The sequence below is a fragment of the Ranitomeya variabilis genome, chromosome 1, assembly GCF_051348905.1.
Source record: "Ranitomeya variabilis isolate aRanVar5 chromosome 1, aRanVar5.hap1, whole genome shotgun sequence".
Taxonomy (NCBI): domain Eukaryota; kingdom Metazoa; phylum Chordata; class Amphibia; order Anura; family Dendrobatidae; genus Ranitomeya; species Ranitomeya variabilis.
This window is the reverse complement of record NC_135232.1, coordinates 808726826-808742887: the sequence shown is the minus strand read 5'-3', so window position 1 is coordinate 808742887 and position 16062 is coordinate 808726826. Positions and strand designations below refer to the sequence as shown.

General features: G+C 43.2%; 1 protein-coding gene across 2 annotated transcripts; it reads left to right on the top strand.

Annotated features, from left to right (window-relative positions):
• The first annotated feature begins 1534 nt into the window (after positions 1-1534).
• POMK (protein O-mannose kinase) lies at positions 1535-7757 on the top strand. 2 transcript variants are annotated; one of them, XM_077274388.1, is made up of 3 exons: positions 1535-1806; positions 2158-2467; positions 6922-7757. In XM_077274388.1, the coding sequence occupies exons 2-3, from the start codon at positions 2186-2188 to the stop codon at positions 7693-7695; spliced, it is 1056 nt and encodes a 351-aa protein (XP_077130503.1). In that variant the 5' UTR covers positions 1535-1806; positions 2158-2185; the 3' UTR covers positions 7696-7757. The 2 variants fall into 2 exon arrangements, with proteins under 2 accessions (XP_077130503.1, XP_077130507.1); XM_077274392.1 differs by having other exon boundaries at positions 1572-1966.
• The last annotated feature ends 8305 nt before the right edge of the window (positions 7758-16062 follow it).

Sequence of the window (16062 nt, the reverse complement as noted above, 5' to 3'; positions counted from 1 at the left end):
TAAAAGAAGTTATCACCTATCCCCAAGATTAGATCAGAGAACTTAGCGACCAGACAAAGAGGAGTGCAGCTCTTTGCACTCCCAGAGAAATAAATTAAATATAAAGTGCTGCAGAATACGCTGGCACTATAGAACTACAAAATATTGTTATCACTAGATTTAGCAGCAGTCGGCTCCAAAACTGCCCTGCCATCTTGTAGCGGGGATATAAGGTCTCTGAACTGCCAATCTCTTCGTGCCCCAGTGGTGGCCACCCACCAATCAGTAAGTTACCACCTAGCTTGTGATTATTTAGCCACATTTTCTTCACTGGACCATCCCTTTAACTAATCGGCCTACTTGGGATCAGCTTAAGCCACGCCTCTTCTATTAGCCACACCCTTTATGCAAGTTCACGCTGAAAACTGGCCTATCTACTATATAATTGTCTAAGGGTCACTTCCGTCTTTCTGTCCTTCTGTCTTTCTTTCGGTCACGGATATTCATTGGTCGCGGCCTCTGTCTGTCATGGAATCCAAGTCGCTAATTGGTCTCGCCAGCTGCCTGTCATGGCTGCCGTGACCAATCAGCGACGGCCACAGTCCGATTAGTTCCTCCCTACTCCCCTGCAGTCAGTGCCCGGCGCCCGCTCCATACTCCCCGCAGTCACGGCTCACACAGGGTTAATGCCAGCGGTAACGGATCGCGTTATGCCGTGGGTAACTCACTCCGTTACCGCCGCTATTAACCATGTGTGACCAAGTTTTTACTATTGATGCTGCCTATGCGGCGTCAATAGTAAAAACATCTAATGTTAAAAATAATAAAAAAATTAAAAATCATTATATACTCACCTTCTGCTGCCTTTCCCGCTCCTCGCGACGCTCCGGTGACCGGTCCATGCAAGCGGCAGGTTACGGTGGCGAGGATGGTCTGCGAGAAGGACCTACCATGACGTCACGGTCATGTGACCGCGACGTCATCACAAGTCCTGCGCGCCTGCGCGAGAAGGACCTGCCGTGACGACACGGTCATGTGACCGCGACACGGTCATGTGACCGCGACACGGTCATGTGACCATGACGTAATCACACCCTGGGACCGGAAGCTGCTGCCTGCACCGAACACAGGCGACAGAACTACAAGGATACCCTCGGAAGGTGAGTATATGTTTATTTTTTAACCTTTGACATACGTGGCTGGGCAATATACTACGTAGCTGGGCAATATACTACGTGGCTGGCCAATATACTACGTGGCTGGGCAATATACTACGTGGCTGGGCAATATACTAGGTGGCTGGGCAATATACTAGGTGGCTGGGCAATATACTACGTGGCTGTGCTATGTACCACGTGGACATGCATATTCTAGAATACCCGATGCGTTAGAATCGGGCCACCATCTAGTACATAATAAATGTGGCACAGAGCGCAATGCAGGCAGACCCTGGCGCATGTGGCTCCGGGTGACTCTCTCCAGAGCCTGATGACGTCAGTAAAGTGACTGGCAGTGACGTCCGCACACAGAACAGCGGCCGCTGCCTGGTCACATGAGACCCTGCATTCAGTCATGTGATCATGATGTCATCCAGGTCCTTGTACAGCACAAGAGGCTGCCGCTGCTCTCCTGCACAGGTGTTATGGCGGCCGGCTGCTCCCGGGGTGACAGACGCAGCCGGGACAGCGCTGTAGCCGCACCGGGCTATGCACAGGTTCCCAGCCGCAGTGTGTGCTCACGGCTCAGTACTGCACGGCAGCTGGACACAGAGCGCCTTCTGGGCCTGACGGTGGATGCAGACGGACAGGGCCAGCGCGAATCGGTGTGGTGAGTATGAAGCCGGAGGAGCAGCCACCCCCCATGGTTCCTGAGAAGAGAAACTCTACCCGCATGGCTCATCGGAGGAGCAGCTCCACCTCCATAACTCAGAAGAGGAGCAGCTCCGCCTTCATGACTGGTGAGAGGAGCAGCTCCACCTCTGTGACTGGTGAGAGGAGCAGCTCCGCCTCCATGACTCCTTACAAGTCCTTAGAGTTTAGCACTAGCTGTCTCCTACTTTTATAATCTGCCGTCACACTATAGAAGGCCAAGGAGCGACCTCACTTACATTCATGTACCTAACACTGTGAGCTGGTTTATTTTCCCATTGTGGTTTTATACTTTTCCCCATTCTTTTAGGATGTGACCAGATGTTCTGCAGAGTAGAATGGATAAAAGATATGGCGGTAAGAAGAATGGCAGCTGGAATTGTCTTCTGCTGCTCATAATCCTGCTCCTCCTCACTGTCGTGTTCACAAACGTTCTGCTCTACGTGTACCTGGAGCACGCCTATGTCTCGCCCAGTTATCCTAAGGCAGAAACCAGCACCTGTCCTCAAGGGTTCTTCAAGATTGGCAACATGAAGAATTGCTCTGCATGGCTGACCTGTCAGCGCATGAATAAAGAAGTCCGCAGGCTGAAGCTGGTGGGGGAAGGAGTCGTGAAAAAGGTCATTATTGTTACAGTGCAGTTTATTTTCTTAAGGATTTACAGCAATTGTCCATAGTAGTGTCACCCCTTCCTTTCAGGACCAGTTTTTGCCTTCATTTTTTTTTTCTTTGCCTTCTTCCAACAGACATAACTTTTGTTTTGAAGTTGTAGTTTTGAATGGCACCATATAATGCACTAAGAAAATGGAGAACCAATTCCAAGTGTGGTGGGGAAAACAATTTTGCCAGTACATTTCTTATTACAGTAAAAATGGCAAGACAACATGAATCCTTAGGGCGATATGATTATGACGATACCAAACCTGAAAAATGTATATTAGTAATTAAAATTATCTCTTTTTGATACTCATAGCTTAATTATTTTCTCATCAGTGGACAGGTGGGAGTGCTGTTTTTTTTTTTTTTAGCATAGTGAACTATAATTTCTTTATCATTTTGGGGTACATGCAACGTTTTTAAGGCTAGTTTCACACTAGCGTTTACCTGATCTGCGGAAGGCTGCGGACTTCCTCCGTGAAGCCCCGCCCTCGGCCGCACCTCCGCCGCTAGCTGCACCTACTTCTGCATGCGGCCGGCGTACCTATCTTTAACATTAGGTATGTAGGTCGTGCCGCTGTATGCGGATGCTTCCGCATGCGTCGTTTTGACGATGCGGCGATCAGCGTAGGACGCAGCCTGTAGCATTTTTTTTTTCCGCATCGTCAAAACGACGCATGCGGCAGCATCCGCATACAGCCGCACGACCTGCGTACCTAATGTTACCCAGAGAATCCTCACAGTAAGCCCACCACACGCAGTCAGGTTTCAGATGCCTGCAGTCACATCAGCCTTTTATTCCAAGCCTAGACAACCCCTTTAAGACTTAAGCTGGATTCAAATGCCATTAATATATGCTCAAACCTCAGAATCTGGAATGCCAGCGGGTCTCCTGAGCTGAAGTAACTGCCTAAGAGGCCGGACTAGTGGTCAGGAGTGATATTGTGGTCTGAGCACGAACTGTCGTGTGAACCCAGGCTGCAGTCACACATCCAGGTGACATCCTAGGACAGAGGTGTCAAACTGCATTCCTCGAGGGCCGCCAACAGGTCATGTTTTCTGGATTTCCTTAGCATTCCACAAGGTGCTGGAATCATTCTGTGCAGGTGATTAAATTATCACCTGTGCAATACAAGGAAATCCTGAAAACATGACCTGTTGGCGGCCCTCGAGGACTGCAGTTTGACACCTCTGTCCTAGTGCTCTCTGTTTTTTTTTATTCAGACAGAAAACAAACACATTTCATTGATCCACACACACATCAGTTTTAAAAACGGGTCCCTGTCTCCAGTCCGTGAGGCTCTGATTAAGGCCACGTTCACACTACCAGTATTTGGTCAGTATTTCACATCAGTATTTGTACCTGGAGTAGAAAAATGTTTAGAATTGAGAGTCCTCAGTGGTTGATACATTTTAATGGCTAACTGAAAAGATGGTAACAAATTGCAAGCTTTCGAGACTACACAGGTCTCTTCATCAGGCAAAGACTAATACAAATTCTGAAGAATCACATATTTATGCACAACATAGCACAGGAAAAAAAACATGGGTAAGACAGGTGACATGAAGCAGAATTACCATGAGTGATAAACAGTTATGTCCATAAATATTGGACCACTTCTTAGATAAGGAATGTTTTATTGTCCTCTGATTGGGGTCTCTGTTGTGATGACCCCTTATAGTCTGAGGGGCAAGTTCCTTAGTTGATGTAAAAAGACATAAATCCATGTGACTCATTCATTCCACCACTAAGACAGTCAAAGGTCGTCATCAGTTTATATTCCCAGACTCTCCTGTCTTTCTGCGATTTGAAGTTACCTTTTAACACAAGTAATTTCATGTCCATAATGTTATGATTTGGGAGACAAAAATGTATTGCCACAGGTAGATCCATTCTTTTTTCTCTTATTGTGTGGCGGTGAGAATTCATCCTTGTTCTCAGTTTTTGCCCTGTCTCCCCCACATACAGACCCCCAGTTGGACATTTGGTACATATTATTAAGTACACCACATTAGAAGTGACGCAGCTGAAAGTACCTGGTATCTTGTAGTCCTGATGTGAGTTCGGGATCTTTATCTTGTCTGTGGTCATTATAAATGGACAGGTTTTACATTTTTTCTGGTTGCAAGGAAAGGTTCCTGCAGCTGTTGGAGAGGACAGGGAGCTCTTGACAATGATGCTTCTTAGATTTGGGGGCTGCCTAAAACACAGTAGTGGGGGGTCTGGAAAAATGAATTGTAAGCGGGCATCTTTTTGTAGTAAAGGTTGTAATTTCCGTGCAGCTCCCCTTAGAACCTCCAGATTTGGATTGTAGGTAACTACTAGAGGTACCCGGTTATTTTCTTCTTTAGCTTTGTAATGTAGCAGGTGATTCCTTGATATTCTGGTGGCTCTTGTAATCTGGTTTTCAATTGTTCTTGGATGGTAGCCTTGATTCAAAAAGGTCTTTCTGAGGCGACCAAGGTATCCATCAGATACAATCGTATATGTTCCAACCCAATGGATAGGGATGAACACCTTGGTCGCCACAGAAAGACCTTTTTGAATCAGGGCTACCATCCAAGAACAATTGAAAATCAGATCACAAGAGCCACCAGAATATCAAGGAATCACCTGCTACATTACAAAGCTAAAGACGAAAATAACCGGGTACCTCTAGTAGTCACCTACAATCCAAATCTGGAGGCGCTAAGGGAGCTGCACGGAAATTACAACCTTTACTACAAAAAGATGCCCGATTACAATCCATTTTTCCAGACCCCCCCACTACTGTGTTTTAGGCAGCCCCCAAATCTAAGAAGCATCATTGTCAAGAGCTCCCTGTCCTCTCCAACAGCTGCAGGAACCTTTCCTTGCAATCAGAAAAAATGTAAAACCTGTCCATTTATAATGACCACGGACAAGATAAAGATCCCGAATTCACATCAGGACTACAAGATCCCAGGTACATTCAGCTGCGTCACTTCTAATGTGGTGTACCTAATAATATGTACCAAATGTCCAACTGGGGGTCTGTATGTAGGGGAGACAGGGTAAAAACTGAGAACAAGGATGAATTCTCACCGCCACACAATAAGAGAAAAAAGAATGGATCTACCTGTGGCAAAACATTTTTGTCTCCCAAATCATAGCATTATGGACATGAAATTACTTGTTTACTTCAAAACTCAGAGAGACAGAAGAGTCTGGGAATATAAACTGATGACGACCTTTGACAGTCTCACTGCAGGATTGAATGTGTCGCATGGATTTATGTCTTTTTACATCAACTAAGGAACTTGCCCCTCAGACTGAGGGGGTCATCACAACAGACCCCAATCAGAGGACAATAAAACATTCCTTATCTAAGAACTGGCCCAACATTTATGGACATAACTGTTTATCACTCATGGTAATTCTGCTTCATGTCACCTGGCTTATCCATGGTTTTTTGTTTTTTTTCTGTGCTATGTTGTGCATAAATATGTGATTCTTCAGAATTTGTATTAGTCTATGCCTGATGAAGAGACCTGAGTAGTCTCGAAAGCTTGCAATTTGTTACCATCTTTTCAGTTAGCCATTAAAAGGTATCAACCACTGAGGACTCTCAATTCTAAACATTTTTCTATCTACTGGCTAACACGGTACCAAGATATATATCTTTCCTGTACCTGGAGTAGGTGATCAATACAGAAGTGGTGACGTGTTTCTATTATACTTTTCCTCTGATTGTTCCCCTCCTGGTTTTGGCTTACAAATACTGAGGTAAAATATTGACCAAATACTGAGGTAAAATACTGACCAAACACTGAGGTTAAAAAGGAAATGTGTGAACGTGGCCTATGTCCTGTTCTCATCAGATTTGTGAATTAGACTTGGTATTAAAGTCCATATAAAACTGATGCATAATGGAAGACATACTTTTTATTTCAGAGTTTGATCTGTTTTTTATTTTAACTGATACACTGTGGGAAAAAAAAGCTCAGTTCCTCTCGGATAGTAACACTCAAACAAATGTGTGAATGCAGCCTACGGCTAAGTAGCCCACTGTCTGTCGTAGTAATCCATGAGGTAGACACCCAACAGTGGTCACAGTTTGAATGGATGCTGTAGATCTGTCACCAGATATCACAAAAAACTGCATCAATTATTAACTAGCTCTCATAAACCTGGAGAGGCTGGTGTACTTACTTTGAACATACATATCAGAATAGCTGTATAATCCTTCGCACTAGTTGTCCTGATTGAAGAATTAGCATTTTATGAGCCCAATAGCAGGCAACGCTGTCTTGTTTGTGGGGGGTCAGAGCTTGAACACTTGGGGTACAGTTATCGATGTGATTCTGCCAGAAAGTGTTGAAAGTTATTCTTTTGTAAGCCATTCAATGACCGTGTCAGACCTTTACAATGAGCAGTGCTATTTTCTTCCCATTTTAGGTGTATTTGTCAGAGTGGAAAGAAATGAAAGTGGCTCTGTCTGAGCTCACCATCCATGACCTACAAGATGACTTCTTCCATGGATTACGGATGTTGCAATCCCTCCAGAGCAGGCATGTCGTGACTCTTCTGGGGTATTGTGAGGAAAATGGCAGCTTACTGACTGAGTACCACCCTTTGGGATCTCTGACCAACCTGGACAACACATTCAGCCTCCCTAAGTACAGAAACTTTAACACTTGGCAAAATCGTTTGGCGCTGGCCATAGACTATGTAAGCGTAATTGGCTACCTACACAACAGTCCGCTCGGAGTACTAGTTATGTGCGACTCCAATGATCTGGGCAAGGTGCTGTCCCAGTACCTGCTAACCAGTGACTTCCACTTGGTGGCAAATGATTTGGATGCCCTACCTGTCGTGGATAAAGAGAATGGAGTGTTGGTCAAATGTGGTTCCCGAGAAATTACTGGAGATTTTGTGGCTCCAGAACAACTGTGGCCTTACGGGCCTGATAGGGAGTTTAGGAATGATCTGATGCCTTCATATGATGAGAAGACCGATATATGGAAGATCCCAGCGGTAACGGATTATCTCTTGGGGGATGGAGAAGGCAGTGATATCGTTCGCTTTCACTTGTTTGATATCCACGCCGAGTGTAAGAAGAAGAAGCCGGCAGAGAGACCGTCAGCTCAGACCATTCTGGACACGTACAAGAGAGTTATGTCCTTGCTGATGAAGGAGCTCTCTGTGTCAGATACCAGAGAAATGTTGTGAATCAGCACATAGCAAACGCCACTCTTCTATCTTAGTGTTGAATTTTTGTGTGGTTTTTTTTTTTAAATAAAGTTTCTTTTTGTTTAATCCAGGTGCCTGTTACACAGATTTGTGAAAATAATTTAAAGGGCTTTTCTGGTACCTTTTTTTTCTGCCTTTTTAAAAAAAAAACATGCCATGATTTTCATGCTTATACAGAGCCAATTTTGACACTTTTTTTTTCCTATAGAGACGCCACTTGGAAAAATGCATGAAAAACACCACACCTACAGCAGGCTCCATTCGGGAAAAAAGCACAAGGGACCTCCAAAACACATCACAAATGGGGAAAAATGCTACAAACAAACCCATAATGGCCCAATTCATTAAGAATGGCATTTCCGACACAAGTTTTAATCATCGTAATGCTGGAGTAAAGTGTGCCTAATTCATTAAGGGGTGCATGCCACTTAATGAATTCTATGCACCCTACAAATGATTAAAAAAAACAAACACAAAGACTGAGCTTGGTTTGAGTTGGTATACATGCAATACATAAACGCTTGTTGACATTGGCCACAAAACATACAAAACCTACAAGAAACAAAATTAACAAAAACCCTGCTGTAACCAGCAAAGGTGCATTCAAATAACACAGAGTTCTTAGTAAGGGTATTGCACACGTTGCAGATTTTGCTGCGGATCCGCAGCGGTTTTGATGCTGCGGATTCGCAGCTGTTGTCCCTGAGTTTACAGTACCATGTAAACCTATGGAAAACAAAATCCGCAGTGCACATGCTGCGGAAAAAACTGCGTGGAAACGTAGCGTTGTTTATTGCGCAGCATGTCAATTCTTTGTGCGGATTCCGCAGCGGTTTACACCTTCTCCATAATAGGAATCCGCAGGTGTAAATCCGCATGTGAAATCTGCCAAAAAAACGTGGTAATTCCGCAAGTAATCCGCAGTGAGGTTTACCTGTGGATTTACCAAAATCAGTCCGGAAAAATCTGCAGGACTTTCCGCAACGTGTGCACGTAGCCTAATACTGTTTTTGATCAAAAATAGCATAAAAGCCATCCCACCTCTGCATGGTGACCCTGATCGGGACGGTCCTACACTGTCTAATATTAACCTTACCATGTGTCAAAGTTGACCTCAGTGTGTGAATAAGGGCAGACAAAAGGACCGGGTCCCAATCAATGGAAGCCAGTTCTGGGGAAGCCTGTAAATGTAATTTGCAGCTCAGGAGAGGGAGGCCACACCCCGGCTTGCACAGAATGCAAAAGTGCAAAAAAAAAAACACAAAAATTGAGCTTGGTTTAAGTTGGTATACATGCAGCACATAAACGCATGTTCACAGTGGCCATAAAGCGTACAAACCTTACAATAAGCAAAATGAGCAAAAACCCTGCTGTAAATAAATAAGTAAAAAGCGAAAAGTTTAAATAACTCGGGGTTCTTAGTAATACTGTTTTTGATCAAAAATAGCATAAAAGCCATCCCACCCTCGACAAGGTGACCCTGATCGGGACGGTTCTACACTATCTAATATTAAAAACCTTACCATGTGTCAGAGTTGACCTCAGTGTGTGAATAAGGGCAGACAAACACCCTACAACTGTGTACGCCTCCTCCAAACTTAATACGCCAGGCAAGGAATGGGCAAATTTACTCCATCAAAGTGTTATAAATTTATGACGTTCGGGGTCCGCCATGCCCCGTCCTCGCTCAGCCCATTTTAGCGGAGCTGACCAGGACAGTAACAAAAATGTTGCACAACTTTGAATTTTATGACACTTAAGCATTTTTTTTTTGCTACCAAAAAAGCATTTTTGCAAAAATTGCTGTTTATAAAAAAAACACTCAATACACTGTTTAGACATTGACATACTGTTTAGACATTGACAAACATGGAGGTAAAGCTCAGGCGGTTCCCAGTATAGTCCCAAATTGTGGCAGGGTATGGTCTGCAAATGAGATGCGGACTATAGATTGTCTCCTGTATCACTGGATGGGTGATTATTTATTTCAATAGCACCATTAACTCCATGGTGCTGGACATGAGAAGGGGGTTAGATACAAATTACAGTAAACAGACTAACAATGACAGACTGGTACAGAGCGGAGAAGACCCTGCCCTTGCGAGCTTACATTTTACAGGATGATGGGGAAGGAGACAGTAGGTCGGGGGTTGAAGTGTCAGCGTGGTCATTGCAGGTTGTAGGCTTTCTTAAAGAGGTGGGTTTTTAGGTTCCGTCTGAAGGATCCGAATGTGGTGGATAACACAGGCCAACAAAAAACAACTTTTTTTATGTTTCTTTGATGAAAATAGGCAAATATTACTAATTTTGGGTCGAGAAACTCAAATATACCCACAGAATTGTTTAATTAGCTCTCGTTTTTTAGATACACGCCATGGATGTATGTGCTGTAGGTAGCGAGAAGCATTCATTACAAGAGTATAAATTGCACACAAATGTCATGTTCAAACTTGAAATATTGTTTAAAATATGATTAAAATAGCAAGAACACAATACATTAACTGAACACAACAGTTCAGACAAGACCTATTCACGAGAACGCTTTCTTTTTGCTTGTCTATTGAAGTTTTCTTCTGGTACATCTCTGATTAATGTCCAACAGTAGTCTGCAAGCATGGAAGCATTCCACTTGCCCTGATATCTTTGTTCCATATTTAAAATATCTTGGTGGAATCGCTCACCATGCTCATCGCTTACTGCACCACAATTGTCCGGGAAGAAATCCAGATGAGAGTCCAGAAAGTGTATTTTTAATGACATGTTGCAGCCTAATTTATGATACTTCGTAAGAAGGTTATTCACAATATCAACATAGTTATCAACTCGTCTGTTTCCCAAGAAGCCACGTACAACATCTCTGAAGGCTTGCCATGCCGCCTTCTCATTGCCTTGTAGGATCTCGTCAAAATTTCCATCCCTAAGTAGGTCACGAATTTGAGGACCAATGAAGACACCTTCTTTCACTTTAGCATCACTGAGTTGTGGAAACTTCCCTCTGAGGTACTTAAAAGCATTTCCTTCTTGGTTCATTCCCTTAACAAAATTTTTCATAAGACCAAGTTTAATGTGTAGCGCCGGCAGAATGATTTTACTGCGTTCAACAAGTGGACAGTGTTGAACATTCTTAATTCCAGGACACATTTTGTCCCTTGTAGGCCACACTTTTATATTGTAGTGAGAAGATCTAGCACGGCTGTCCCACTCACATAGGAAACAGCAATATTTTGTGTATCCCAACTGCATGCCTAACAATATTGCAAACACTTTCAAGTCTGCACAGATCTGCCATTGGTGGTCACTGTATTTTATTGCGTCCAGAAGCAGTTTCATATTGTTGTAGGTTTCTTTCATGCAAACAGCATGGCCTACAGGAACGGAAGGAAGAACATTTCCATTGTGCAATAGTACAGCTTTTAAACTAACCTTTGAACCGTCGATGAAAAGTCTCCAATCTAGTGGGTTGTACTGAACATTCATAGCGGACATTAAACCATCAACACTGGTGCAGAAAACGAGATTGTCTTGCTTTTTAAAATAAACATGTAAATCTCTTTGTCGATGCCTATAGGCAGTCACTTTAACATTGTACAGTAGAAAGTTCCATTGTTTTAATCTTGAAGCCAGAAGCTCTGCCTTTTCTTTCGACAGGTCCAGGTCGCGTATCAGATCATTGAGTTCACCCTGAGAAAGCAAATGTGGTTCATTTGATGCAGACTGTGAATCATATTCAAGATCTTGTGATGAACTTCCGGGCGATTCTTCCTCCTGATCTGATTCCAGTACATATTCCTTTGGAGGGCGAGGAACGGGAAGATCTTTCCCATGTGGGACTGGTCTTATAGCCGAGGGGATGTTAGGGTACTCAATAGTCCCCTTCTTTTTTCTTGACATGCCATGCTGAAGAGGAGCAACCATGCAGAAATAGCAGTCGTCTACATGATTTCTTGGCTCCCTCCAAATCATTGGCACACCAAAACGCATAGAACGTCCTTTATTCTTCAACCATGCAACCAGATTTACTGAACAACTATTGCAGCAAATGTGTGGAGCCCAGGGCTTCTCCTGATCACCAACCTTTACACCAAAGTAATGATGGTAAGCAGTCTTCACAAGTGGAGTAATTGGTCTTCTTTGGTTGGCAAATGTCACATAACCACACACGTAACAAAAATTGTTAACAATATTTGCACATTTACGAGGCATTTTCAAAGTGTAAATTCTCTCCACAAAATTACTGCAACAAGAGAAAGAGACTTCAATTAGTACAAACTATGCAGACACAATGAATAAAATGGCTGACATTGGTTCAACAGGTCTGTAATCAGGTTTACCAATACACATTTGTTGAAAATTCAAAATTTCCCTATTTTCCTGCATAATAATCTTAACCCCTTCCCGACATGTGACGGTATAGTATGTCACATGTCGGGACCCCCGCTTTGATGTGCGCTCCGGCGGTGAGCGCACATCAAAGTCGCGACATGTCAGCTGTTTTTTACAGCTGACATGTGCGCGCAATAGCGGCGGGTGAAATCGCGATCACCCGCCGCTATTAACTAGTTAAATGCCGCTGTCAAACACAGACAGCGGCATTTAACTACCGCATCCGGCCGTGCGGCCGGATATGAGCGCATCGCCGACCCCCGTCACATGATCGGGGGTCGGCGATGCATCAGGAAGGTAACCATAGAGGTCCTGGAGACCTCTATGGTTACTGATTGCCGGTGGCTGTGAGCGCCCCCCTGTGGTCGGCGCTCACAGCACACCTGCAATTCTGCTGTGTAACAGCGATCTTATGATCGCTGCTGCATAGCAGAGCCGATCGGGCTGTGCCTGCTTCTAGCCTCCCATGGAGGCTATAGAAGCATGGCAAAAGTAAAAAAAAAAAGTTTTTAAAAATGTGAAAAAAATAAAAAAAACATAAAAGTTTAAATCACCCCCCTTTCGCCCCAATCAAAATAAATCAATAAAAAAAAAACCCCAACCTACACATATTTGGTATCGCCGCGTTCAGAATCGCCCGATCTAGCAATAAAAAAAAAGCATTAACCTTATCGCAAAACGGCGTAACGAGAAAAAAAATCGGAACGCCAGAATTACGTTTTTTTGGTCGCCACGACATTGCATTAAAATGCAATAACGGGCGATCAAAAGAACGTATCTGCACCAAAATGCTATCATTAAAAACGCCAGCTCGGCACGCAAAAAATAAACCCTCACCCGACCCCAGATCACGAAAAATGGAGACGCTACGGGTATCGGAAAATGGCGCAATTTTGTTTTGTTTTGTTTTTTGCAAAGTTTGGAATTTTTTTTCACCACTTAGGTGAAAAATAACCTAGTCATGTTAGGTGTCTATGAACTCGTAATGACCTGGAGAATCATAATGGCAGGTCAGTTTTAGCATTTAGTGAACCTAGCAAAATAGGCAAGCAAAAAACAAGTGTGGGATTGCACTTTTTTTGCAATTTCACTGCACTTGGAATTTTTTTCCCGTTTTCTAGTACAAGACATGGTAAAACCAATGATGTCGTTCAAAAGTACAACTCGTCCCGCAAAAAATAAGCCCTCACATGGCCAAATTGACGGAAAAATAAAAAAGTTATGGCTCTGGGAAGGAGGGGAGCGAAAAACGAAAACGGAAAAAGCTCCGGGGGTGAAGGGATGACATGTATCTCAGCAACAAGAGCTAATAATGATTTTTAAGTAACATATTCGTTTTTAGGATGCTAAAATTATTACAAACCAGCTATTTTCATTTCAGACACATTTTCACTGTTGGCCAGTGTAATTGGACGTGTTGGGGCAAAGAATTCCAGAGGTTGAGGGATATTCGGAAGAAATCTTGGGTGAGGAATCAATAAGTGTGGAGGAGAGAAAGAGGTGTCTCCTGGAAAAAAAGATAAATAAAACACAGCATTTTCTGAGGTGACTTCTGCTTGAAAAACTCATATTGGACCACCTAAATAAAACACAGTGTGAACATACCCTTACTGTGTGAGTATTGGTAAGAAAAATGCAAAACGTAGCACGTTTTTCATGCTTTTTTTTCATGGATAAAAAAAAGCACCACAGCTAAAAAAACAGGAAAAAAATGCGAATGAGATTTTAGAAATTTAATTTATTTGGCTATTACTGGAAAAATTGTGTTTTTTCCCATACAAAACAAATGCAGGAAAAAAAAAACACGACGCAGGAACAAGCCCTAAGGCCACCGTCACACGTTCAGTATTTGCTCAGTATTTTTAACTCGGCATTTATAAGCCAAAACCAGGAGTGGGAGATAAATACAGAAGTGGTGACGTGTTTCTATTATACTTTTCCTCTGATTGTTCCCCTTCTGGTTTTTGCTTACAAGTACTGAGGTAAAAATACTGACCAAATACTCAATATGAGCATGTGACTTTACACCTGGAGTTTCTCTCTAATTTTTAGACCACATTCACACGTTAAGTATTTGGCCAGTATTTTACCTCAGTATTTGTTAACCAAAACCAGGAGTGGGAGATAAATACAGAAGTGGTGACGTGTTTCTATTATACTTTTCCTCTGATTGTTCCTCTCCTGGTTTTGGCTTACAGATACTGAGGTAAAATACTGACCAAATACTGTTCATGTGAAAGCTGCCTAAAGGTATGTGTCCACGTTCAGGAAACGCTGCATTTTTGACGCAGCGTTGAGCAGCATGCATAAAAAACGCAGCGTCCAGATGTTACCTGCATAAAATCCTGACCAAATCCTGAAGCAGTCCTGAACGTGGACACATACCCTAAGGCTATGTCTCCACGTTAAGGCTACGCGGCGGTATCGCCGCAGCGGCGAAGCCGCTCGGCGCTAAGCCCCGCCCCCTTAATGGGACGCGATGGTGCCGGATGTGTACAGTACACATCCGGGATCATCGCACCCCTCGCCATAGGGCCCTGTGATATGCCTTGCGGGGATGCTGCGTCCCCGCAAGGTGTACGGACATGCTGCGTTCTGAAAAGACGCGCAGCATGTCCGGAGTCGCAGGGCCGCCGCGTGCGGGTTTCCACGCATAGTGGAGACGGGATTTCATAAAATCCCCTCCACTATGCTGGAACATCTGGACGCTGCTTGTTTGACGCTGCAGCGTCAAACAAGCAGCGTTTACTGACCGTGGAAACATACCCTTAGGCTATGTGCACACGTTCAGGAATTCTTGCAGAAAATTCCTGAGAAAAACCAAGAAATCTGCATGCGTTTTTTGCACGTTTTTGCCGCGTTTTTTGTGCGTTTTTGATGCGTTTTTTTCCGGACATTTCCCAATGCATTTTATAGTGGGAATTCCGCAAAAAAAACGCAAAATTAATGAACATGCTGCGTTTTTTACCGCAATTCGTTTTTTTCGCGGAAAAAAAACGCATCATGTGCACAAAACATGCGGAATTCATTCTAAATGATGGGATGCATATTGTATGCTGTTTTTTTGCGGTTTTATAGCGTTTTTATCGGAAAAAACTCGAAAAAAATGCCAAAAATCAGCAAAGTGTGCACACAGCCTAAGGCCGGGGTCAGACCTAACGTATAAAAATAGGATCCGTTTTTTACGGACGAGATACGCAGAAACGTTCCTGAACAGTGATCCGTATTCAATGCGGGGATGCGATTTTTTTTTCTCAAAAAAGTATCCGTGTGTCATCTGTATAACATCCGTACGGCGAGATTTTCTCGCCAGCTTGCAAAATGGACATATAATGGATCCATGGGCTCAAATATTCGTGAAAACATATATACAGTTATATATATATATATATATACAGGTCCTTCTCAAAAAATTAGCATATAGTGTTAAATTTCATTATTTACCATAATGTAATGATTACAATTAAACTTTCATATATTATAGATTCATTATCCACCAACTGAAATTTGTCAGGTCTTTTATTGTTTTAATACTGATGATTTTGGCCTACAACTCCTGATAACCCAAAAAACCTGTCTCAATAAATTAGCATATTTCACCCGTCCAATCAAATAAAAGTGTTTTTTAATAACAAACAAAAAAAACATCAAATAATAATGTTCAGTTATGCACTCAATACTTGGTCGGGAATCCTTTGGCAGAAATGACTGCTTCAATGCGGCGTGGCATGGAGGCAATCAGCCTGTGACACTGCTGAGATGTTATGGAGGCCCAGGATGCTTCAATAGCGGCCTTAAGCTCATCCAGAGTGTTGGGTCTTGCGTCTCTCAACTTTCTCTTCACAATATCCCACAGATTCTCTATGGGGTTCAGGTCAGGAGAGTTGGCAGGCCAATTGAGCACAGTAATACCATGGTCAGTAAACCATTTACCAGTGGTTTTGGCACTGTGAGCAGGTGCCA